The sequence below is a fragment of the Elephantulus edwardii genome, unplaced genomic scaffold (assembly GCF_000299155.1).
Source record: "Elephantulus edwardii isolate Elephantulus edwardi_28Jun2011 unplaced genomic scaffold, EleEdw1.0 scaffold00049, whole genome shotgun sequence".
In the NCBI taxonomy this organism is placed as follows: domain Eukaryota; kingdom Metazoa; phylum Chordata; class Mammalia; order Macroscelidea; family Macroscelididae; genus Elephantulus; species Elephantulus edwardii.
Genome location: NW_006399799.1, coordinates 8,678,477 through 8,703,653, shown reverse-complemented (window position 1 = coordinate 8,703,653; position 25,177 = coordinate 8,678,477). Strand labels below are relative to the sequence as shown.

At 40.3% G+C, this 25,177-nt stretch overlaps 1 protein-coding gene across 2 annotated transcripts in view; it reads right to left on the bottom strand.

Annotated features, from left to right (window-relative positions):
* The window catches only part of SF3A3 (splicing factor 3a, subunit 3, 60kDa), a 29,641-nt gene extending 5,412 nt beyond the window's left edge, over positions 1-24,229 (bottom strand). The window contains exons 1-15 of one of the 2 annotated variants that reach the window (XM_006886471.1): positions 24,011-24,229; positions 23,654-23,701; positions 19,260-19,312; positions 19,046-19,151; positions 16,206-16,278; positions 15,088-15,179; positions 13,832-13,914; positions 8,306-8,444; positions 7,753-7,821; positions 7,287-7,354; positions 7,029-7,136; positions 6,062-6,131; positions 3,333-3,497; positions 3,114-3,224; positions 761-851 (exon numbers count right to left, since the gene is read on the bottom strand). In XM_006886471.1, coding sequence (XP_006886533.1) covers positions 761-851; positions 3,114-3,224; positions 3,333-3,497; positions 6,062-6,131; positions 7,029-7,136; positions 7,287-7,354; positions 7,753-7,821; positions 8,306-8,444; positions 13,832-13,914; positions 15,088-15,179; positions 16,206-16,278; positions 19,046-19,151; positions 19,260-19,312; positions 23,654-23,701; positions 24,011-24,106 — 1,372 coding nt within the window. In that variant the 5' untranslated portion in view covers positions 24,107-24,229. The remainder of the gene's footprint in view (positions 1-760; positions 852-3,113; positions 3,225-3,332; positions 3,498-6,061; positions 6,132-7,028; positions 7,137-7,286; positions 7,355-7,752; positions 7,822-8,305; positions 8,445-13,831; positions 13,915-15,087; positions 15,180-16,205; positions 16,279-19,045; positions 19,152-19,259; positions 19,313-23,653; positions 23,702-24,010) is intronic. The other variant, XM_006886472.1, reaches the window with a different exon arrangement.
* Between the last annotated feature and the right edge of the window lie 948 nt (positions 24,230-25,177).

The window sequence follows — 25,177 nt, the reverse complement described above, 5'->3', positions numbered from 1 at the left end:
CAAAACAGCTCCCATGTACCTGGCATCCTAACAGCCACATAGATAAACAGCAATACATTAAACTGTGGATGAAATAAGAAACCCTGGTTTGAGAACTGCTAATGATTTAACAACAAACTCCCTGATATGAGACCACGTCTCTCTCTCTCTCTCTCGGTATTTTATTTCTGTGTATCTGCCCTATGGCCTATTTTCAATTTATGCTATCTTTATAGTTTTTCCTTTTATATCAATATTTATTATGTTAAAAATAATTCAGAAGTTATAACTAGAACTTGAGTTACAATGAATTGCACTTATAACTCTTTTTTTGTGCAACTAATTAGTAAATAGTACCAGTTACAACATTGCAAGACATAATTTGCTGATGTTATCATTCTCAGATGTTCATTCATGATTGCTCAAATGTTATATACATAAAGATACTGGTAAAAGGCAATAATAATGGAAGAGAAAAAAGAAAAGGAGGTACTCAATATAAGATCAGAAAGGAATCTTATCCTACATCAAGGATTATTACAATACAACCATTCACTCAAAATCTTACATACAAGGGGTTCACACATCTCAGGTTAAGATTCCAATTTTATACTCAGCATGGAACTCTTCTCAAAGCAGGAAAAATTAACAGTGCTAACTTGTTTTCCTCAAAACTGTTCTGGTTTTTGTACAACTCACATCCATTGCTCTTAGGCCTGATTTAGCAGGGTTATCAGGACAAAGAGCTGTAGAAGTTGACAATGAAATGAAGCTGACTTACAGGAGACGGCATCTTCAATCTGTGTTACGTTGGCAAAGTGGGCAGTGTTTGGGATGCCCAAACACCTCATGCCGTGAGCATGACGCCATTCCTGGGAAAAGCAAAAGGAAAATGTAAAATGATGAAAACGAAATATTCATAAACCTTAACCACACCCTTTGTAAAAGACTCCACCTAATGGTAGGATTCCTTTTTCAGGTAATGTCTGTAAACAGTTGGTTATAACTAGCAAAGGTATGTATTTCAAAGCATCACTACACGGTTTGTCTCCTTAAGCTGGTTTAGAAAATACAGATCCTCTATCTAGCAGTTTTTCATATACATTTTTTTTTAGGACCACAGACAACAGAACTCTGACCAATCACCTCCTATGCTGCAGTAGACTCTTTTGTGATCTGAGCCATCTCCACAATCAGCACAAGTAGCCTTATGACCTACTGGTAGGTCAGTATTATCTTTGTAGGTAAAGGAGAAGACAGTTAGGTCTACCAGGTCTAAGAAATAAGGTGAAAAAGAGTAGACAATAAAAAGTAATGTGAGGACAGTCTGGCTCAGGAATGAAAACCAGCCTGGGCTTTATACTGTATGTCAACTGATTGGAAAGGCAATGTTGAGAATGATTCAGAGAACTCTCAAGGGCTGAGTGGAAAAGTCAGGGTAAATAAGTAATATTTGTGTGGAAGAAAGAAAGCAGTTCACATGAATTTGCATTCTAGGACCAGTAAGTTTTTTTTTCTGTTCTGTAAAAATGTTCTTCCAAGTGCTAAGAATTAAAGCCAGCAACAAAACGGGGGTAACCTCATTTACTGACAATTTCTTGACTCAATGATATATAAGAAGCACAACTCTTCTGATCAGAGAAAGGAACGAAGAAAATCAAAGTCTATTAGTCCAAATGAGCTCTGGTGGCTTAGTGTTAAGGAATTCCGTTACCAAAGCAAAGGCACACAGCTGAAATCCATCAGCTGCTTTCTCTCGTGTGATTTACTGGCTCTGAAAACCCGCTGGAGGGTCAGCTATGTTGTCAATTGATTCAATGGTACATAAGAACATTAGTCCAAAGGACTAATGGACTATGTGAACTTTCATCTCCATGATCCTGAGACCACCAGAATAGATGGTGCCAGCTATCACTACTGACTGTTGTGGACAGGGTAACAGTAAAAAACCCTGGCAAGAATGTGAGAATAATGTAAGCAAAATTCAGTCATAAAACTGACCACGCTTACTAGTCAGCAGGATGGTGCAGGACAGAAGAGGGTTCAGATCTTTTGTTCATTGGGTCGCTATGAGTCGTACTCAATTCAACAGCACCTAACAGCTAACAAGTCTGACAGAGATCAGTGGAACTCCTGAGTCTATGGCCCTTAATCACCCTTCACACTTGGACGTACAATCACTCAGTGACTCAACTTTTAGCCAAATAATGTTGTTGTGAGATGCCATCAAAGAGACTACAACCATGAAGAATGGATGTGAAACTTCTCTCATGTACCATCCTCATGATCTGTCACGCTCAAGCCTGCTGCGGCAGTCACTGTGTCAACTCATCTCCTTGAGGGTCTTCCTTTCTTTAGCTGACCTTCTATCCTGTATGCCCAAAGTCTCACCATCCTGGCCTCTAAGGAGCACTTTTTCTTCCCTGTAGATTTGTCTGTTCTTTTGGTGGCAAACAACAGACAGGGCTATAAGGTGATCAATAAAAACCAGGGAGGAATGAATCCCGCAGAATGACCAACCATATAAGGTCAAAAAGCATGTGTTTAGAAATAAAACTCGGAAAGCAGGATGGAACAGAAAAGAACAAATGAAAATTGGAAAAAGAACAGTGGGAAGAGTGGTGTTACAACATGGGGACTGGAATCAAGGTTACCAAAAAAAGCATATAAACTGTTGGAAGGAAATTCAATTTGCTCTGATAAGCTCACTCAAATCACAAGTAAAATAATAATTCAATAAATGGCATCCCCTTAGATTATAACTAAGCAAGGCTTATTTATAACCTCAAAAGTTAGCACTCTCTTTAGTTCCAAATAATAGCAGTTGAGGAGAGAAGTAACTAAGAAATTAGACTAGTGGGAATAAAAAAGGAGAGAGAAGTAGTATAAGACTAAGTAAGAGAAAAGGGAAATGAGGTTTAAATAAGAAAATGGTAGCATGAATCAAAACCCCTCAGACATTATTTAAGGCTAACACCTGTGCCTGAGGCAAATGCCATATGCCTGACTTTGTAACTACTTCCTTTGTAAACCTCCCTGGATACCAGAGGTCCTCTCAAACTGTTGTATCATCTTCCTTCAAGATCTCATGCTTCATATTCTAATTCCCAAGAGAAATGCTCTGAATTCCTTACAGCAAAATGTCGCTGGAAGGCTTTAGGCCCTCGGTAGGTGTAGTTTCCACAAATCTCACAGTTGTAGTTGATATTTAGGCCATGAAGCTTATACAGCCAGTAGGGAATAGGCTAAAAGAGATGGAGAGAGAAAATAAAGTTATTAGGATAATAACTGCTTGGGTTATATTGCTTCCAAAATGGGACATAAGGGTAAGGGGCAGTGGTGCTAGGACTTACTTTGCCATCCCAGCCAAGAGGCAGGTTTTTGGGGTTATAAATGATCTCATTTTCTTCATCTTCACTTTCACTCTCACTAATCTGCTCTTCTTCCTCCTCTTCTCGCTCTTCTCCTGTCCTTGCCTGCTTACGTTGTACATTTTCATGTGTCAGATGTCTCTGTTCCTAAGGCAGGCCCATAAATGAAAAGGAAAGTCAAAGGAAAAGCAATGCAGAATCAGAAGGGAAACTTCTTACTGTTTTCCCATAACCTTGTCTGACCACTCACACCGAAGATGAAAGGCTTCTTATAGAGTGAAGGAGAATCCTTTATCAGCAAACTGTCTTTTGTCCCACAGGGAACAAGTTAAAGGTTTTTTTTGGTCTAAATTACCTTTTTTTTTGTCTAAATTACTTCTTGAAGGGCATAGATCATCACAGAAGAAAAGAGAACAAAGTTTCATCTACTCTGTCTCCAATTCGCCTCCCAACCAAATTCTTTCTTCTCTTTTCCATTGTCACTGATCTGACCACCTTCCAATATGCCAACTGCCTAAAAAGCTAAATCTAACCAGATGTTCCACTGGAGAAGAAGGGACAATCTCCTCCTGTGCCAGTCGGATCTGATTTGATGGTACACAACAAGAGAAAAAGGATAACTCTAATGCCATATTCTTCTGCATAAAAATCCCTTCTGAAGACTACTTACAGGACAAATTTATAACTCTCCTAAATCTTCTCTGACCATTCTTTCCCTCACAAGGCACACTTCAGCCACATCAAATTTCTCACTATTTACTGAACGTAAAATTTTCTTTCATAATATAATCTTTGTACTTACTGTTTCCTCTACTGGGAATACTTTTTCTTCCTCTTTCTACTGTGACACAGCATGTGTCAGATTATACTGCAATTACTTGTTTCTAGCAATTGGAAGGTGGGCTTTTCAATGGCAATACAATGTGTAATATGCATTATAGTGCCTAAAGGTAAAATGTCTGGAGGAAAGATTCCCTATCTTTCTCCCTCAGAATCACTGGTGGATTTGGTTTGTTATTGTTTGTTTTCTTTTTTCGTAAAGAATTCTCCCCCAGCCCTGAATTTTCAGTTGAGGTGTAGGGCAGAGAAAACTTCCAAGTTTAAATTTTTCTCCTCTTCATCTTATGTTTAATGTAGCAATAGTTTTGGGTTCATACAATCTGACACTTTCAGTAAAATAAGAAAATTGTTAGGTTGAGCACTTAAGAGGAACCAGAGAGAAAGAAAGAAAGAAAGCTTAATGGTAGATTTTTTAAGGGTGTTATCGGGTGAGGTTCCTTCGTCTGGAGAGAGATAGACCAGGAGAGCCACCCTGAATCACTGGTGGACTCAAACCACCCGAGAGGACAGCCTTTGGGTTAGCAGCACAAGTCCCGGTAGATTAGGCTCCCAAATGAAATAACAAACTTCATATTGATATACGAGAGCAACCTCTGTTAGAAATTTTAACTGAAAATGCATCAAACTCCTATTAAGGGTGGTGCCACCTCCTGGCAGAGAAAGCAAAATGCAACCAAAGCAGTGAGTCAGTGGCAGATGCAGCACATGTTAAGGGTACAAGTTCCCCTCCTAGCACTCTGGTAACTAGGACAGCTGCCCATCCTGGCACAGTCTAAGTTCGCTGAGGGAAATGTACTGCTGTATGCCATCAAGCTGATTTTCCATGACTCTATAAGCAGAGCAGAAATGTCCCACAGGGCTTCCAAGGCTAAAATCTTTATAGGAGTCAGATTTTTTCCTATAAGATGACACCGGGGGAGTTTAGACACAAATTTTTTTATGAGCAGTTAAATGTTTAATCATTTGTGCCACCAATGCCACTGAAAGCAGTCATAATAAAGGAAAGCAACAAGTGACTAGTTTAATGGTACAGAGGCGTTCCTTAAACCAAAAGCAGAATGAAAACACCCATGGTGATTGACAGACATGGAAACTTTAGGAGATGGCGACGAACCAGAGCCACACACAACCTCTTCCTCCACCCCAGCAAAGGGCAAGTGGAAAACACACAAGATGACACTATCAGGAGTCCCTGATGAGAACAGAACCAAACTCTCCCGTGGATGAGCACTATCCTTTCATCCACCTTTTCTTCCTTGAAAAAGATCCACTTCCAGCCTACTCTTGCCCCCTCCCCTCTAAGACAGGTATCTTAGCACCTGAGTCAAAGCTAGGGCTTTTCCTTACCCTGGTTTACCCTTCAGCTCCTTTTTGAAGAAATATGTTAAAACTAGCCTACAGCCAGCTTTACATAATAACACTAGAGCTTTAGGAAGTCTCTTACAATTCCGTAAGGAACTAAATAATTATTTTACACAGCAAGTCATACACAAAAAGCTGCTATGAGTAGCCGTTATCTACCGTTTGGGCACGTAATTCTTGGCTGTCACCTCGATATACAGAGCTAAGACACCACCTTGCATATTACATTGAGAAGAAGTCTGCTCTCTGTGCTGAGACCCAATGGAGACCTGGAGACCTCTATCTTCGTGGGAATTGGGCAACCTTAGGAATACAGTTGCCAGAAGAATAAGGACTTACTGAAGTGACATGGACCCTAAAAGAACCCCACTTTTTGCTCTTCTAGTTTCATACAGTTTAGTACCTACCCTCATGCTCTCTTAAACACTGAGAAAATACGTTGCCTGAATTCCCACCTCTTTCACTCCCATACCTTGTAGCATTTAGTCACCAAAACATCAATTACTCACCCCAAGAATCTCTACATATTCGTAGATCTGGGCTTCTAAAAAAGCAATGTCTTTATTCCTCTCAGTGTCTCTGAGAACAAAAAATAAATTGTGTCATTCAAAGCTTCTTTTACTTAATACTTAGCTCCCCATATCTAGGAACATTTATTCTGCAGTTATATTAAATATTCCAAATAGGAATAAAGCAAATGCTCTGTTCAGCTCAGAATTTGCTGATTGGAATGCATTAACTCTTTGACTTCATTCTAGAAAATGAAAGGCTTAGCAACAATATTTAAATTCTCAACATTATAATCTACTAAGGAAATGTCATGTTGAAAAAAACAGCTCTGCAATCAAGCAGACTTAGGTTCAAATTGCAGTCAAGATGCTAAGTGATTATGAGAACATGGGTAACAGTAACTTTTTTAAGGATAATAACTTTTGTTCTAAGAATCGGAAAACCACACACAGAAGAATTACCCCTTACCTATTGTGGATCAAGAACACATTCAACTGTCATTAGCAAAAACAGGTTTAGCAATTTAATCTGCAGTGCCTACCAAGGGAACAAAAGGACCCTAGAGTGCTATTTCAACTTTAGAGACCTCTCCATCTCCTGAGTACATACACATTGCTCTTGATTTTATATTAACAATATTGACAATATTCTCTGTCATTACTGGAAACAGACTGGAATGGGTTTCTATGAACCAAAGATGATAAAATCGGATTTAAAATTTACTGTAAAAATTTTGCTTAAGAATAAAATAAAAAAGCCATGTGCAAGAAAAAGCCCTCAAGCAGAAAGACAGAGTAGGACTTAAGTGTTTTAGGGAAAGTTATCAACATACCAAAAAACTATCTGTTGCTATCTGTGAATGTAGATCTAGAAAAGCCATCACTGTCATTTTCTAGAGTGAATGGGGAGATGAATAAAGAGTGGGGGGGGGGGGGAAGACATGTACAGAGGTACATGGCCACTCACCGCTTGGTGCCTTTTGACTTGGGATTTTTGGCAAACAGAGACGTGTCAAGAGACTCCAGAGACTTTCCTTTGGTGCTGAACAACCTCTGGGCTCGTTCTTCTAGGGTTCTAAAGAGGCAGGAGAGCAAAGACTTCCAGGGTTAGTTCATCATACACATGTGCTCATTTTGAGAGTGTTGGGTGACACAAAGAATAGAATCAGAGCTACTTAAAAAAATCAAGCTTAGGGTAGTTGTGAGCCAAAAAGGAGCTTCTTACCCACCGCACTTCAGGCCTAAAGCTAAGAGTGCAGATTTCAATCTGTCCAGACCTAGGGAGGCCAATTCCTGTACAAAAAAGGAAAAGGTTACAATACTATATAAATACATTTTGGGCAACAACAAATACCAAAACACAAGTCTTAGGCTGGTGGTTAAGTGTTCCCGAGACCATGGCAGAACTACACATTCCAAAGCCAATCTCAAACTACCCAAAAGACTGACCCAGTTCCCAATTAACCTTACTGGTATTGCTATATTACCTCCAATTCAATATAGGCAGACATAATATTACACAATTTTAAAAGCTACATCATTCTTGTTTTAATTTTCTCATATTCTTTGTGGATGTCTGGTCCTAGGAGCTGGTGTCTTATAATATAACCATACTTCTAAAAACAAGAGCTTAAATGGCCCCTTAAAAGGCTGAACAAGTGAGCTCAGTATAATGGCAATAGGAAGCCTACCTCCCAGGAGGAGAAAGCAGAGAGGTCCAGATGGGCTCCAGCATGGGTCAGGGCACTGCTTGTTTCTTTCTGGCAAAAAGAATAACATAGTACTTATTAAAATCTAGATTTAGAATGAAGTTAAGGGAATCATCTAAACTGCCAGATACTAGTTAGACCCTTTCATATACATATTTATAAACAAAGGTCAAATTCTTACAGGAGTGGAAGGCTTAAAAAGAACCCAAGGTGGACCATTCTCTCTGAGTTCATTAAAAACTCAAGTTTATGCTCTGGAGTGAAACATATAGTAGAGATTTCTAGCACCTAATTTCATCAGGTTTTGATCAGTAGGAATTACACAGCAATAACAACATGGCTGGTGAAAAACCTGGGCCCAAGGGGGTCCTGGCAAACCTTTTCCAAAGTAGACAGAGAAATCTTGCATTAGCAGCAGAGAATAAGTGATACTGAGGGGCACAATATCTACTGTCCTAACAGAGTATCAATAATCCGAGAATAATCAGTTCAATTTCCTGTTATGTCCTCCACCCACATTTCCAAGGCACCTCACCGGCCATCCAGGAAAGGTGCCATTATCCCACTTCTTCTCAAATTCAGTCTGAATCTTTCCAAAAAGTTCATTCTGATCTTGCAGGGGCTTCACTCTATCTGTGTAATCCTGGAGGTACTCAAGCAGCATCTCTAGGTACCTACAGAGAAGTATGAAATATAGAGGGTTTCTGGAATTAGTCCAAGAGACTCATGGAACACTGAAACCTCAACTTCCATAACTCTTAGACCAGAGAACTAGACAGTGGCCAGCTCATCAGGGCCCTCCATTACGTTTCCGAGACCTTTTATATATATTTTTTCCTTTCTTTTTTTTAAATTTTTTTATTATTTGTGTGTGTGCATGTGTACCGTCAAATCAGATCTGACTGGTACAGGAGGAGACTGCCCCTCCTTCCTCGGCAGAGCATCTGGTGGATTTGAACCGTGCGCCTCTGGGATTGCAGTGCATCTTCTTGCCACTAGGCCACCAGAGCTCCCATGAGACCTTATATTACAAAAGGAGACAACCTATCTTTTTCCTGGGGAGCCACTGGTGGATTTGAGCCACTAGAAACTTGTAGCCTTTAGGTCAGGAATGGAATTCACCACGTACTGTGGCATTAGAGCTCCCTCTAAACAAAATAAAGGTCAGGCTTCAGACCACTGGAACCCACTAATTTAAATAGCTATGGAAGAAACAAGGGAAACCGTTGAGAATGCAAATACTCCAGAGACAGGGAGCCAGAATAAAAGTATTGATGAGGAGGAACTTGCACAACCAAGGAGGAAAATGCAAAAAATGAAAGAAATGAAACTCTAGATAAAGAGGTACAAGAATTTAAAATATCATCACAACACAGAGAGGGTACAGCCAACACTGTCCTGGAAATAACAGAAATGCATAACAATGCAATCCAAAATATTAAGACCTAAATGGAAGAACAACACGCTGGGGACAAAAAAGTAAAACAGAAGAGACGTAGGAGTCAGTGACTTGCAAGACAAGAATCTCAATGGAAACATACTAGAAGAAAAATCAGAGATGAAACAGCTCTTAGTTGCATTCAAACCTGAAATAAAACTCATCCATGTGGCTCAACTCTCAGCCAAATTAAGAGGTAAACTTAGAAAGTTATCAGTAGTAACATCAAGGAGGCATATGTTCCTTAGAAGAACCAAGCACATAAGATTAAAAGAACAGCATTTGCCCAAGGACAAAGCCCTGAAGGCAGGAAGAAATAACAGGATTCACAGAAATGAGAGTTACAAAGAGGAAGTGGGAAGAGTGCAATTACATTATAGGTATTATAATCAATGCTATTAAAAAAAATGCAGGACAAACAACAAACGCTGGCTGGCGAGGTCACCACAGCTGGCAAGGTCACTGTCGGTGGGAGTGTAAAATGGCGCAACCACTTTGGAAAGCTGTGTGGCACTTTCTCAAAAGGTTACAAATAGAAATACCATTTGACTCAGCAATACCACTACTGGGAATTTACCCTAAAGAAACCATAATCGCTACCCAAGCAGATATATGCACACCCATGTTTATTGTGACTTTATTCGCAATAGCAAAGAGCTGGAAACAACCCAAGTGCCTATCAACAAAGGAATGAATAGAGAAGCTCTGGTATAGTCACACAATGGAATACGATGTAGCACTGAAAATCAAGGAACTCATGAAATATTATGCTAAGTGGATGACCGTAGAGGACATTATGCTGAGTGAAATATCTCAGTCACGAAAGGACAAATATTGTGTAGGGTCACTAATGTAAAACAGGACTGACATTGGGGTTGAGGGAAGACAGAGAAGAAGGTGAGGAATGATGTATACTGCATTGCAACAGATGAGGGAGAGAACTGTTTATAAGGGATATATGATTGGGTATTATTGTTATGACAGGAGTCCAGAATGAAGGCTGCACAGTGCAGTGGATTTGAGGGGAGGGAAAGCATAGCAATGAAAGTCTTTCTTTTACTTATCAAGGAGAAAAGTGAATTGGGTGGGGAGGGGGTGGTGAGGGAGAAAGTGCAACAATGAATGAGTGGAAACCCTAAGTCTCTGTAAACTTTAATTAAAATTAATTAAAAAAAATGCATGAAAAAGAAAAAACCAATCTGGTTTGTAAACTTCCACTCACACACACAAAAATGAAGGAAACACACGCACAAGCTTTAATGTTTTGGTAAATTCAATGAATAACTGGAAAACCTAAGTCTCTCTAAACTTTCATTAAAATTAATAAAAAAGTTTCTGATAAATTGTTATACTCTATAGAATATATTCCTATTTCTAGTATTTTTCTAAAACTAGTAACACTAGTTTTTAAATCCAGCTCATAATTTCTTTTTCCAATATATAATTTCAATGCTAACCATTCCCACTTTTCTTCCTCCTTACACAATTCCAATTACGAAAGTTTTGACTCATTCCATACATAAAAGATTTCAGTTAAGAAAATCTGAAAAAGTACCATAGTTACGGTGCAGACCACTAACCAAGGACATTAGACAAGCATAAATTCTAATTTATATATACATCAGATCCAGGAACCTTGCTTTAATCACAATCTGAGAAGGTGGAATTTGGTTTCATTAAATTCCAAAGTTACGAGGTCTCTGGATGGGGGACTTTTCTTCTACATTCAAAAACAAAATCTAAAAAAAAAAATCTAAACCAGGTAAGATTATATTCTACTTTGGTGAGTAGCAATTGGGTTCCTAGAAGCTTGTGAGCAGCCATCTGAGGGGTAACTACTATTCTCTCCCTGCCCAGAGCAAAGATGAGTAAAGAAGGTAAAAAAACACAAGGAAACAATCAGTCCAAATGTGTAATGGACAAGCCTCCACCATCCTGAGGCCAGAAGAAATGAATGAAGTCTGGTTACTGTCTCTGCTGACTGCTCTGAAAGGGATCACAACAGTGACAGCTTAGGAGAAAAATGCGTAACAAATTTGCAAATCATAAAAAGATCAGGTTTACGAGTCTGACAGACTGGTGGGATCTCTAAGACTACAGCCCTAAGTTACTATTTTGGGCCTCAAAATGATAGGCCTACCCTACTCCCACTTGCTCCCTGACTCATTCTACAGGCAAATAATAAAAACCTAGAAGGTGAGTAACACCTGGGAGGTGTGCACTCCATAAAGCAATCAATTACACAAAAGCAAATGGGCAGCATTTGTCTAGGCATTAAGCAAGAAGGAAAAGGAAAGGACAAATGGATTGGGAGAAGAAATGAGAAAAGTGCCTTTACATGGTAGGAAATGCAATCAGAGTTACAAAACAAAATACGTATGAATTATTGAATGGGAAAGTAACGTGCTAAATTTTTACCCAATCATTTAAAAAATTAAGGAAATCAAGAACCCAGAAATTAACCCACCTATGCTCAACTGATAATCAACAAGGAAACAAAACCTATCAAATGGGGAAACAACAACTTCTTCAACAAATGGTGCTGGCAAACCTGGACTGCTACCTGCAGAAAGCTGAAGCAGGAATGTTAAGATCAGAACCAATTATATGGGGGAGACAAAAGTTACATTGAAGACAGAAAGCAGATACTGACACACAGAGAAATAGTACTTTGGAAGCATGAGTGATGTCTGAGGACGTGGACCTTTTGGGTGCATGAATGACATCAGAGAATAGGGACCAGAAGAATTGCCCACTAAATTTTGGACTCTCCATGGCATCTTCTCAGTGGTTTATTAGACTTGAGCCCCACGGCCTGTGCAGAGATTAAGGCCATACTTTCAATGAAGGAGGTCTGCACCTTTGGGGATGTAACTTTCTAATAAATCTATCATTACTATTTTACCCTCATTTCTGCCTCCTCATCTCTTTCTTCTCGTGCCTGTGATCTAATAAAAGGCTTCGGTCTATAATGCTCCAGACACTAAATTCTGCTCTCCAAAGAAATACTAGAAGTGCTGGTCTACTTTGATACTTGAATACTGTTCTATTCTCTGGTCTCTTCTGTTGGGCACAATTCTTTTGCCTGTGCAAAAGGGGCAAACTAGGACACTCACCACATGGTAACAGGATCCAGATCTCACACCATACAATCAACTCAAAGTGGATCAGAGAACAAGGGGTAAAGCCCAAAATCACAAAGAACGTGAGACAAAGTGTGACCAAGCTTAGAAGCCCTAGCCTATGGTATAAAGAGGCTCACAAATACAGCCAGAAATGTACAACCAACCAAGAGAGGATAAAACTGATGAATGGGACCTTATAAAGATTAAATCTCTGTGTGCATTAAAAACCTTTTCCAATAGGGTAAAAAGAAAACCTATTTACTGGGAAAAATCATTTGGCAATACCATTTCAGACAAGGGTCTCATAACAAAAGTTTTTAGAATAGTACAGGGCCTCCACAAGGAAAAAAAGACTGATAACCCAATTACAAAATGGGCAAAAGACATGAAAAGGATTTTTCACAGAAGAAGACATTCAGATGGCCAAAAGACACATGAAAAAATGTTCAAAATCACTGGCAATAAGAGAGATCAAAAATGAGTGAGAAATCATCTCACCCCAATAGTAATGGCGAAGTTTAACAGGACAGTAAGTAAGCAATAAATGTTGGAGAGAACTTGGCGAGACTGGAACTCTCCTATCTTGTTGGTGGGATTGTAAAATGGTAGAACTATTCTTGAAGGCAATTTGGTGCTTCCTCAAAAAGCTGATCAAAGAAATTCCATACAACCTAGCTATTCTACTGCCAATATAGGCCAAGGAAATTGGAATTGAGACATCAACAGAAATTTGTACACCAATGTTCATAACAGCATTACCCATAATTGCAAGAACATGCAAACAGCCCAAATGTCCAACTGCAATCTAAAGGATTGAGAAATCATGGTACATTCATATAACGGAATACTACACAGCACTCAGGAGCAACTATTTCAAAAAATACTATGTAACTTGGGAGAGAATGGAGAGCATTACGTTGAGTGAATTAGTCTTCTAAGGATAAATAGTGCATAAGATCATTATTGTAAAAATAGAAGGATAACTAGTAAACTGTGTATGAGGGCCTAAGGGAGGAAGGGTAGGGGTAGAGGGGAAAAGCACAGGGTCACACAATTTGATGGGTGAAGGAAGGCTGTAAAGGAAATAAGAAAGATCTGACAGGCACCTGAAGAGACAGGATAATGGTGGGCATAGTTCTATGGTGATTACTTTTATAAAACATGATGCATGGGAATGATTGTATGAAACACAATGTCAATGAAGAAAAGTGTGTGTTACAATGTTTATGAATTTCAATGTAAATCAATAAAAATAAAAATGAAAAATTTCGATTCCTATCTTATTAAAAAAATCTAACTATGGGTATACGATCATGGATGTGCCCACATCAGACACATGTCTTAGAAACACCATGTCATTCCAAAGGCCTACTTTCTAGTAAACCTGAAGTCAAATATGTCTTTCAGGTGACAAAATTTAGAAGTCTAACCTTAAATGTGTGTATTAAATAATCTACCAATCAATCCAGAAGAGGCCTAAAAAATAATAAATGCCTACCTCTTATACTCTGCATTCTTCCTTTCTTTAGGAATGTCAAATAACTGGTCAAAGATGGATAGGTATGTGATATAATCCAGTTTCTGTAAAGAGATGATATAAGATTTAATTAAAATATTCTCCAAAGAGAGATAAAAATGAGTGTTTCCTACCTAAGAACAAGGTACAGTCAACTTGAGTCATTTTATTCCTACACTAATTGTGGCATGAATTCTACTGGATTTAACTATGTCTGCATAGTTAACTATGTGAAATAATAGTAATTATTTAATAGATTATTAATAGGTATTAATAGATAGTAAACAAACATGCATTGAACACTTACTGCATGCTAGCACTTGACTAAGGAATTTCACATTTGTTAAACTTAAAGGTCTTGGAAGGTGCCATTATTTGCTAATGCAACCAGAAATGTAGCAAGTGTATACAGATACTGAACACAGGACAGTACAGAGATCTGACCTCATGAAGGTTAGTTTAGTCACTGTACTTTTGAAACATTTCCTCATTACTTCACAAGGAACTTAATCGTATCCTTGTGTCCTTTATGTCATATAAAACTTTTTCTCAGAAAAAAAAAAAACAACAAACCCCAGAAAACAAAACTTTTTCTCTTGCAGTAAGTTGGGTTTTTTAGGGTCTTTCAGACAACATTTTGCTGGCTGTTGTTATTAGGGGTTGTCGAATCCAGTACGACCCATAATGACCCTGTGAACAACCAACCTGAAACTATCCTGAGCCATCCTCACCATCTCTGAGATACTAGAGCCCCCTGCTTAAATCACTGTTATTAATCCATCCGGTTGGGGGGGTCTTCCTCTCCTTCGCTGCCCCTCCATCTTTCCAAGTATGGTGTCCCTTTCCAAGGAATAGCCCAGTCTAACTACATGTCCAAAGTATAAAAGACAAAGCTTCGTCATTCTTTCCTCTAAGACGCACTCTGATTGCATCCTTTCCATGATTTATGTTTGTTCTTTTGGCAGTCCATGGGATATTCAGCATACTGTGTTTCTCTATCTGCTACATACCTAGTATTGTGTGTGGGTAACAGAAGATAAGGATGCTTTTGCGGGTCTCCACCCTTCTTTAGTTTTACAAAGGTAATAATGTGTGAGTGTATTCTTTGGAGAAACTGGCCTTTGATTTTGCGTACTACTTAATGTTCATATGACACTCTGTGAGGCTTCATGTTAAACATCCCAGTATTTTGTCCCAGCAGTAGAATCAGAACCATCCTCCCCTCTCTTACGTCTTACCTCAGATGCTTTCAGGTTTATGTATTTGAGGTAACAGTCATGGAGATCAAGGTAACGGCCATATCCCTCTTCATCTGTGAACTCCACCAAGTCTGAAGGAATCAGAATCATCAATGAGTCAAACACTAAAGATCACTTTCATGGACTACGTTATTCACATGCATCATTTGCTCCTTGTTACATGAGGCAGGTCTTCATCAAAATGTTCTCCCTATGCTCCTCCAGTAAAGTGACCTCAGCTTTTGGGGCCAGTCAATGTGAACTGTTGTTGTTATGTGCTGTTGAGTCACTTGTGACTCACAGTGACCCTATGTACAGCAGCTCTGAATCCTGCTCTATCCTGTGCCAACCTCATTATTTCCAACACACCGACCCCCATTACTCTAGACACTGAGGGTTGTCTTCTCTTGCACTGTCTTTCCGCATGATGTCCCTCTCTAAGGACTGATCCCACCTTGCAACATGCCCAAAGTATGTCAGATGAAGCTTCAGAATCCATGCCTCCAAGAAGCAGCCTGAATTACCCTCTCTAGGATGAACCTGTTTGTTCTCCTAGCAGTCCATGGTATACAATACTCTTTTCAGCACCATAGCTCAAAGGCATTAATTCTCCTTCTGTCATCCATAGTCACTGCCCTTTCTGATGCATAGCCAGTAACTGTGAAGACCATAGCCTGGATCACGGCCTGGATCAGGTGTACCTTAGACTCCAGACTGACATCTGAACTAAGCTAGCACAAAAAGAACATTCTTCCCAGGGACAATTTTGGATGTCAATCAATGTAGCCCAAAAATCAGCAAAGAACTCCTGAGGACACAGTGCCCCCCAGGACCTTTGACACCTGGGGATCTGAGGGGCCCTGGCAAAAAAAAAAAAAAATCAGCAAAGAAAAAACAAACAAGAGAAACTGGCAAAAATTTCTCTGAAGAAACTGTTAATTAGAAAATGTCTGCTGTGTATGTCTGCACCACAAATTTAGGAAAAAAAAATTTTCCTGGAGTCCTGCTCTCCATGGCTCTTAAGATGAAAGTGTGTCTCTGTCGGTGTTAAAGAGTAATATTGTTGTTGTTGTTATGTGCCGTCGAGTCGCCTGCGACTCATATTAGACCTTACTTACTCTGTGCTTCTTCACTTGGATTCTCCCGAGCTTTCAGGAGCTCCTCAAACTCCACTGACATTGGCACACAGATCTGAGGCAAGAGAAACATTTACTTAGATCTTTCAACATGAAAGCTGCAATGTCAAAAGAATGGCGGTACAGAAATTAAACTTTTAATTCTTTATTTAGCCTTGATTTCTCAGTAGAGGCCTACTGCTTTTCCCCCAATTATTTTGCTCTTTTTCTTCTCCCACTTTTATATTGACTAAGAATTCAGTAATTCATGCTTATAAAAAAACAAATACAACAATGGAGAAATAGGCTGAGCTGGGACCCGTTCTTTCAATACTGCCCATCTACTATGCACAGATGCATGGATAAACAGGGACTTGTTGGCTTGAGGAGCCAAGGGAGTTGTGAAGACTATTGACTCGACTTGGCTCTATGAGGGGGCTAGGGCTGAGTGATGAGACCAAGAGGTCTGGAACACAGGGAGAAATGTGGACTCTGAACTTTGTAGCAGATGCTTATTTAAACCAAGCCACAGATGGCTGGGGATGACTTGACCAGAACCCAACCAGATGAAGAGATGATCCATGCCGTGAACTAAGGCTGACTGCTACAACCTGAGGGCTTGCTCTGGGCTGCACGATGCTTATGGATGCAGAGGCTCAAAGTTCCCAAGCTAAACAGAAGATCCTTCAACAAAGGAATGGGCAAACAAGCAACTGGCTATCTAAAAGGGGGATATTAGGGCATTAAGTATGAAGTAGCTGGTTTACACGTTTCATAAAAATAAAAAATTGTTGGTGGGATGATTTTAAGGGCATAAAACAAACCCACAATATAAATGAATAAAATGTAATGAAAATGATGCCTTGTATGGAACACAATTAGAAAAATAATTAAAAAACGCACCAAAAACCAAAGCAAAACACACACACACACACACACACACACCCACCCACCCCCCAAGGAAAATAGAAAACCAAAATGAAACCCACTACCACTGAGTCAGTTCCCTACAAAGACACAGAATTTAAATGCTAAAGAGCTCTGGGGACACAGTGTGTAGTGCCAACTGAAAGGTCAAATCTCCAGCTGCTCTGTGGGAGAAGAATGGGTAGTCTCCTTTAGGATCTACAGGCTCAGAAACCTGAGATTTTCTACAAGTTGGAACCAATTCAGTGCCAAAGGGTTTGGTTTGTTTGGTAAAGACAGAGTACAACTGTCCAGAGAGTTTCTAAAGCTGTATGTGTTTACAGAAGCCAACTACCTCCTCTTTATCCCACAGAGCAGTCTGTGGGTTCAAAATGCTTACCTCTGGTTAATAGCGTAATGCCTGAACCACAGGAATACCAGGGCTCCCTGGGTAAAAGAGCGCTCCCACTCCCCCTTATTATGTCTCTTCAAAAGAGAACAAGTATTAAGTCTACATACTTTTAGATGTTTTCCTATACTTTTAGATGTTTTCCTAAGTCCAGGTTTCCTAAACTTTACTGCATTAGAACACTGAGGCAACTTTAAGAACTTCTGGTATCTCATACTAACTAAATCAGAAGAGGGATGGGCATCAATACTTTCACAGTATCTGCAAGTAACTCAAAATTTGGATACAAGCACTTATTTAATACACGTATTTGTACAAGCATATATCCATACTTAGATGCGCAAAAGATTTTCATTTACACACATTGTGTCCTTCCAACTATTTATAACCATTTATTCCTCATTGCCTTTCTACAAAGGCTGGAATAACATGTTTTCTTTTAGCTAAAGCATGAACTGATACTTTACCATCAAAGAGAAAAGCAGAATATATGTGCATATGTGTAACATCGGCTTCTGCAAACTACTTAACACAGTCTTTCTTTGATTTTATTTTAAGCCTCTTCCTTTTTCTTTGTGTTCTTATAAATAACTATCTTCTACATATTTCATAGGGAGATGTGGTAGCCTAGTGGGAAGGAGCTATGCTGCAAATGCAAAGGCTGGTGGTTCAAACCCATTAGCAGCTCTTCAGGAGAAAGATGAGCAATCTCTTCCTATGCAATTTACAGCCTCTGAAAACCTGTTGGAGAGTCAGCAATGAGTTGGTTCTCACATGACAGTAATGAGTTTGAATTTTTACTTTAGTGAAATTGCAATTCAGGCAGAAACCAGCAACAGGTGATACCAGTGACTCCCTTTACAGAATTCTTTTCATCATTTCAGTAATATAACACTACATGGAGCAGTCAGTTGATCTGTGACAGACATCTTCCCAGGATCCTTTTCCTTTAATTACCTTATTATGAGCGTGCTCCAAGGCACAAAGCTGACATTCTCCCTTCACATCCTCTCTGTCTCAGAACTCCACAAGAAAGTAGGATTGGATAGAAAAAGCCTAAACCATACGGAACATGAGAGAAAAAAATCTTGACCAACCTAATTGGGAGCAAAGATTACTCATCACGAAGAGTCCCAAATTGGGCCGAAATGACTAAGCTCCCAACCAATGTTTTCACTCAGTGGCTGGACCCTGCTCAGTTGTGCTGTGGCTGAGAAGCTGGGAAGAATACTACAAGTATTTAGGTTGTAAATACCGTTTGCGACATTTTTTATATATTACTGCTTTCCATATATTACTAACAACATTTTTAGCTACATGGCAAATTCCTTTTTAAAGAGGCATTTAAGTGGTACACCTTCATTTTCTTTAGAAGAAAAATCTAGCTTTGGTATAATTTAAAATATCAAAAGGAAAGACTATTAAGTAGTAGCTGAGTTATAAATACACATCTATTCTGTTCTCTTTGAGGATAATGTATATGTTCATCTCTGGGTAGGTTTGGAGACAATATGAAAATGACTCATACCTCATTTGGATGCTTCCGGTGGAATTCCTTTATTTGCTTGAGTCTATTATAGAACTCTGCAAACTCATTGGGTCCTGAAATGGCATTCAGTTCTTCCTTTCGTAATCTGTTATTTGTACAAAAATTCCAAAAGCACAGAGTACAAAATAAGTTCTTTAATTAAGGCTCCTGGGGAAAAAAAACTATTCCTGCACGGAATGTGATGTTCACTTACCCATCCTTATCATCATACAAATCTCTCAGGTTCCCACTGACCTCCATATACCTCTGAAAGGCAAACACAGACCCATCAGAATGAAGTAATTTGTATGACTGAAAAACTAAGCAAGCAATAATGGCTCTCAAGTCAAGGCCAACCAAATTTTCAAGAACATGATGTTAAGTTCTTGTGCTCTTTGTAGCTATTTGTTGTTAAATACTGTCCAGTTGGATCTGACCCTCCAGCGAGTTTACAGAGGCAGTAAATCACAGGAGATTGCCCATCTTTCTCCTGTGGAGCAGCTTGTGGATCCAAACCATATGCTTTTAGGATGACAGTGCAACTCCTTACCACTAAGGCACCGAATGCTCCCTACTGAAAGTGAGAATAGTGAAAACTGGCATTTCCATATTTATGGAATCCAGCTGAGTTTCATGAAGGTTGAGGTGACTCAATCAAGCTATATGCCCTGAGACTGTCTCTGAACCTTGAGCCTGATGAAACCAATCTCCTAAAATTCTACTTATAGTCAAACGATAGTAAAGACTTTTTTTGCCTTAGGTACTGTGCTCTTTTGAAGACTTACCTATGTGCTGTTTCCAGAAATAGAAACTCCAATGCTAAACTAGAAGCTGTGTTTAGGGCAAAGTATCCTTATGTAAACACTGTTCTGGCACATTAATAAATTTTTAAATTATGGATCTAGAACTTAGTTTGGGTTTTTCCCCTGCTGAAATGTGTGAAAAACTTGTAGTTCCAATAGGTATTTTGGGAATTGAGTTCCGTGTTTTGCAGATTATTTCAATTCAGCTAAGATATGGTCAAGGTTGTATTTTGGCTCCTGTGTCCTCATTTTAATGTTCTTCAGCTTCAATTGGAACTTACATAAGAGCAACTGATGGTCTGTTCCACAGCACCCCTAGCCAAGTGCCATAAGGGTCTCCCTCTGTCAGCAAACATTCCGCTTTCTCTTTCCACTAGTAGCACAGGTACCCAAAGCTGTATCATGTTGATCAACCTCTGATTTTCTGCTGCCACTGCTATTTCTGTTACCATCTGGCATAACCTCTTGGGTGTTACAGTTCTCTGCACCTGATCTGTACAGAGATCTCAGGTCCAAAGGATGTGCTACACTCTCTGGTTCTCCCCTGACACTAATGAGGGCCTTATATTTTGTCTTTGATAAATGTAGGTAGCCCAACACAAAACTGAGCAAGCTCCACCTAACTGTATTACACATATTATTTGTATGATCCTACCCAAGAGGTGCCATTTATCTTGTTTACATTATTAGTTGGTTATCTCTCTGGTGGGCCACAAACACCTAACAGTTGCATAGTCCTACCCAACCTTGTAAATACGATGGCTTGGATCAGGTACATCTAAGTCTTCAAACTGGCATCCCTGCTCTTCAGCACTTTAAAGAGACCTTAACAACAGATCTGTAGCCTTGGTATTTTCAATTGTTTCTCATGCACCTGAAAGCTGGACAATGAAAAAGAAAACCAAAGAATCAACACCACTGAATTGTGGTATTGGAGAAGAGTACTGAATTATTTTATGGATTGTCAAAAGAACAAACAAATCAATACTGGAGGAAAGAGCAGCTAGAGTGCTATTTACAGGAAAGGATGGTGAAACTTCATTTCACATGCTGTCATGAAAGGACTAGTCCTTGGAAAGGCATCATGTTAGGAAAGGTGGAGGGTCAGCAAAAGATAAAAAGATCCTCAATGAGATGAACTGACAGAGTAGCTGCTCGATGGGCTTGAGCATGGTAGAGATGGTGATGCTGGTTGGTACAGGATAGCACAAGGTTCAGACCTGTTATTCAAAGGGTTGCTATAAATTACGGTCAATTCAATGGCACCTAATCACCACCCAGCCTTGTGGTGAGAGTAACTAAGACAATGGTTAGAAAGGCCTTATTACACAATTCACTACACTGCAATCCATCCTTGTGTTACCCTAGCGGCAAGATGGAAGACTCCTAAAGTATCTTCTGCCCAGGGAAACTAAGAGTATTTTGGAAGGCTTATAGAAACGTCCCTAGATCCCTCCCAGGACCACTCACTGTAGGAACCTGCCCTCTTGAGCGGATTAATTCTGATTTCCAGATGCCTGCCTACCTCTTGGAATAAAGCGGCCCAGAAATCTTCTCCCTAAAATTCTCACAGAAGCCCATAGGCTTTAACTGCCAAAGGGCCCAGAAGTAATTAATGTTGTTGATGTTGGGAGTGAGGTAAGAGAGCATTTGTCAGGTTACTATAGTCTCAGAATCCTTCCAAGAGGTTTATTTAGCTATGTACCAAACATTTTCTTTTTCATTTTGCCTTCCCCCCCCCCTTTTGCCTAATTCTAATCTGTAGCTCAAACACATCCTCTAGCATTTGTCATTTTCCCCCGTTTATGATGTTTTCCCACCAATTATGTGATTTGCTCTCTTACTTCTTCCAGGTGTATACAAAAGTTTCATCTTCAAGCCTCCTGGACTCTCTTATCTAATAAAAGTGGCACTACCACAATGCATTCACCCCTTATTTTACCTTAGGTTTCCTTATGGCACATGTCACTATTTGAAACCATTGACATATTTGATCTTTATTCATTGTGTATCTTTCTGCACTAGAATGTAATCTCCAGAAAAGCAAGGGTTTTGTCTGCCTTGGCGGGTACTGCATCTCAGCATCCCAGACAGTGCAAGACACATACCTGTGCTTAACTTGCAGCCAAACAATAAATAGGCAAGTGACCTAAAACACCAGGAAGGGACATGCTGTTGTTGCCAAACACTGTTGAGTCAACTTCAACTCATAGTATCCTATGAACAATGGATCTAAAGCCTCCTCTTACCCTGTGCCATTCTGCCCGTCTGACATACTTGAGCCCATCATTATAGTCCCTGTGTCAACCCATCTCAGTAAGGGTCTTTCCCTTCCTTTGCTGAGATTCCACCTTTCCACACACTATATCCTTTTCCAAGGACTGGACCCTCCTAACAACATGCTCAAAGTATGTGAGATGAAGTTTCACTATCCTTGCCTCCAAGGAGCATGCTGACTGCACTTTTCCAAAGACATATCTGTCCTTTTGACAGTCCATGGGCTACTCAGTACTCTTCTCCAACACAACAACTCAAAGGCATACATTCTTCTTTTAGCATCCTTATTCATAGCCTAACTTTAAGCTGCACAGCAAGCAACTGAGAAGATTTTGGTTTGCATCAAGTGCACCTTAGTCTTAGCGACATCTTTACTCTTCAGGACTCTGGGGAGGTCCCTGACAGCAGACATGCCTGATGCAATATACCTTAATTTACTGGTTGTTGGTACCAAGGGTATTACTTGTAAATCCAAGCAAGATGAAATCATTGACAATTTCTATTTCTTCTCCATCTATCATGATGCTGCCTAATGGCTCGGTAGTGAAATTTTTTATTTTCTTGATGCTGAGATATAACCCAGATTGGAGGCTGTAGTCTCTGATCCTCTCCAGCAAGTGTTTTAAGTCCTCCTCACTTGCAGAAAGGTTGTGTCATCTGTGTAACATGGGTAGTTGAATCTTCTTCTGATGCTGATGCCAAGTTCTTCTTCATAGTGTCCAAATTTTCAAATTATTCATTCTGCACTGCCCTGAAAGTGCAGTTAATGAATTCTGCTACTAATTGAAATGTTGGTGATTCAAGTCTACCATTCACATGTCTAAGGAAAGGCCTGGCCATCAATCCATGACAAGCACATACTCCTTAGAATAACCAACCATGGAAGCAGCATTTGGGTAAAGATAATGCCCTGAAAGCAGGAAGCAGCAAGGTGGAAGGATTAATGGAAACAAGAAATACAGGGAAGAAATGGGGTACACTGCAAGAACACTGTAGATATGGAAATTAATGTTATGAAAAAACAATCTGTAAACTTTCACTCAAATCACAATCTAAAAAAAGTAAGCATCTGTGGACTGAACGAATGCTACTTTTCAATTCTCACCATTTTAACCATTTTAGCCAATTCTTGCTCTACAGAGGTGAATTTACACCGAACACACAAAAACACATATTCCCACCCCACATCAGGTGAAATTTTGCCATCAAATAATTACCATCAAAATTCCAATTGCTTACAAGGATTTTTTGAAGTTGAGCATTTTGATAAGCAATTAAGTAGGACTGGTTATGCTTCTTCAACTCAAAAGCTCTTCTCACTGTTATTTAAATAAGGCCTCATCTTTCTTCACACATTCAAGGAAGGGGCGTCTCTGAGTAAGGAAGACTAAGAAGAGTTCCCCATTCACAAAGCTACAAAGAGCATCCCAGTACATTCATGTTCAGCTCCCACTCTGGTCAATCCGGTTAGGAGGGGAAGACTCCTCTTTGTCCCGCCCACCAATCTAAAGGACAGCAGAGCACTTACATCTTCCATGGCCCGTGTGCGGTGGTCAGAATTGATCTGGTCCCGGAGCTGAAGAAAAGCAAACAGTGACACAGACGACGTTATTCGGGCGCAGGAGTTGGAAAAGCCGCCGAGGGCGGAGCTTACCTCTCGGGTCTCTGCGGCAGAAGCAGAGGCCTCAAGGGCGCTGGGCCCGGGAAGCTTGCCGAGGCCTGGGCCCGGCGAGGGAGTCCCCCGGAGTAAGGGGGCGCAGGGTCGCGGGGGTCACCCGAACTTGGAAAGGGAGATGGGGGTCTCTGGCCAAAGAGAGCGCCCAGACGTAACAGCCGGGGCTTGGGGCCCAGACACACAGGCAGTCCCCTGCCCAAGCCTACTCACCGTGGACTTCTTGGTGAGCATCTCTTTTGCCATGACGTCCATGAGCCGCTCCCTCTCCTCATGATATCGTCGCTGTTGTTCCAAAATCGTCTCCATTTTTACGATGCAGCCGTAACTCAATTCACAGAAGCCAGGCGGCCAGAAGTAACTCCCGCCGCCGTGCGCGTCTGCGTCCCACGCTGAACATCGGCCGGCACTAAAGTTCCGAGGTTACCGGAAGTACGTTGGGGGCTTGATGAAAAGTGACACCGCGAGGAGGGCAGTCTGTGTTTTCACGATGGCAGCATTGCCCCCTGCTGGTCGTGGTGAAGCGATAGCAACGATTTGCAGGGCGGGTGAAGCTTCATCTCATACTTTGGTCATGTTGCTAGGAGAGGGACCACATTCTTGGAAAAGTGGAGGGTCAGCGAAAGAGAAGAAGGCCTTCAACTAGACAGATTTACTAAGTGGCTGTAGCAATGTGATCAAGTATATCAGAGACGATAAAGGATGGCACACGATAAGAACACGGCTCAGAGTTGTTGTTAATAGAATTGCTACAACTGATACTGCACTTAAAAACAACAGCTTGTTACTGTTACATACCATTGAATTGACTACCACTCAAATTTGCTGAACCTTGCCTTATTTATTCTACACCATCCTCATGCTATCTGAAATGCTCCAGCCCATTAGTTGAAGATTTCCCTCTCTTTCTCTAATGCTCTACCTCTCCCAGTAAGATGTTGTTGTTGTTGTTGTTATGTGCCGTCGAGTCGCTTGCGACTCATAGCGACCCTATGTACAAACAGCCCTAAACTCTGCTCTGTCCTGTGCCAATCGCATTGCCTCTGACACACCCATCCCAATTACCCCAGTCATTGAATCAATCCACCTCATACAGAGCCTTCCCCTCCTGCGCTGTCCCTCCACCCTCCCAAACATGATGTCACTCTCCAAGGACTGGTCCCTCCTTACAACATGTCCAAAGTATGTTAGATGGAGCCTCAGAATCCTTGCCTCCAAGGAGCCTCCCGGTTTGACCCTTTCCAGGATGAATCTGTTTGTTTTCCTAGCAGTCCATGGTACCCTCAATACTCTTCTCCAGCACCACATCTCAAAGGCATCAATTTTCCTTCTATCCTCCTTGGTCATTGTCCAACTCTCTGATGCATAACAAGTGATTGC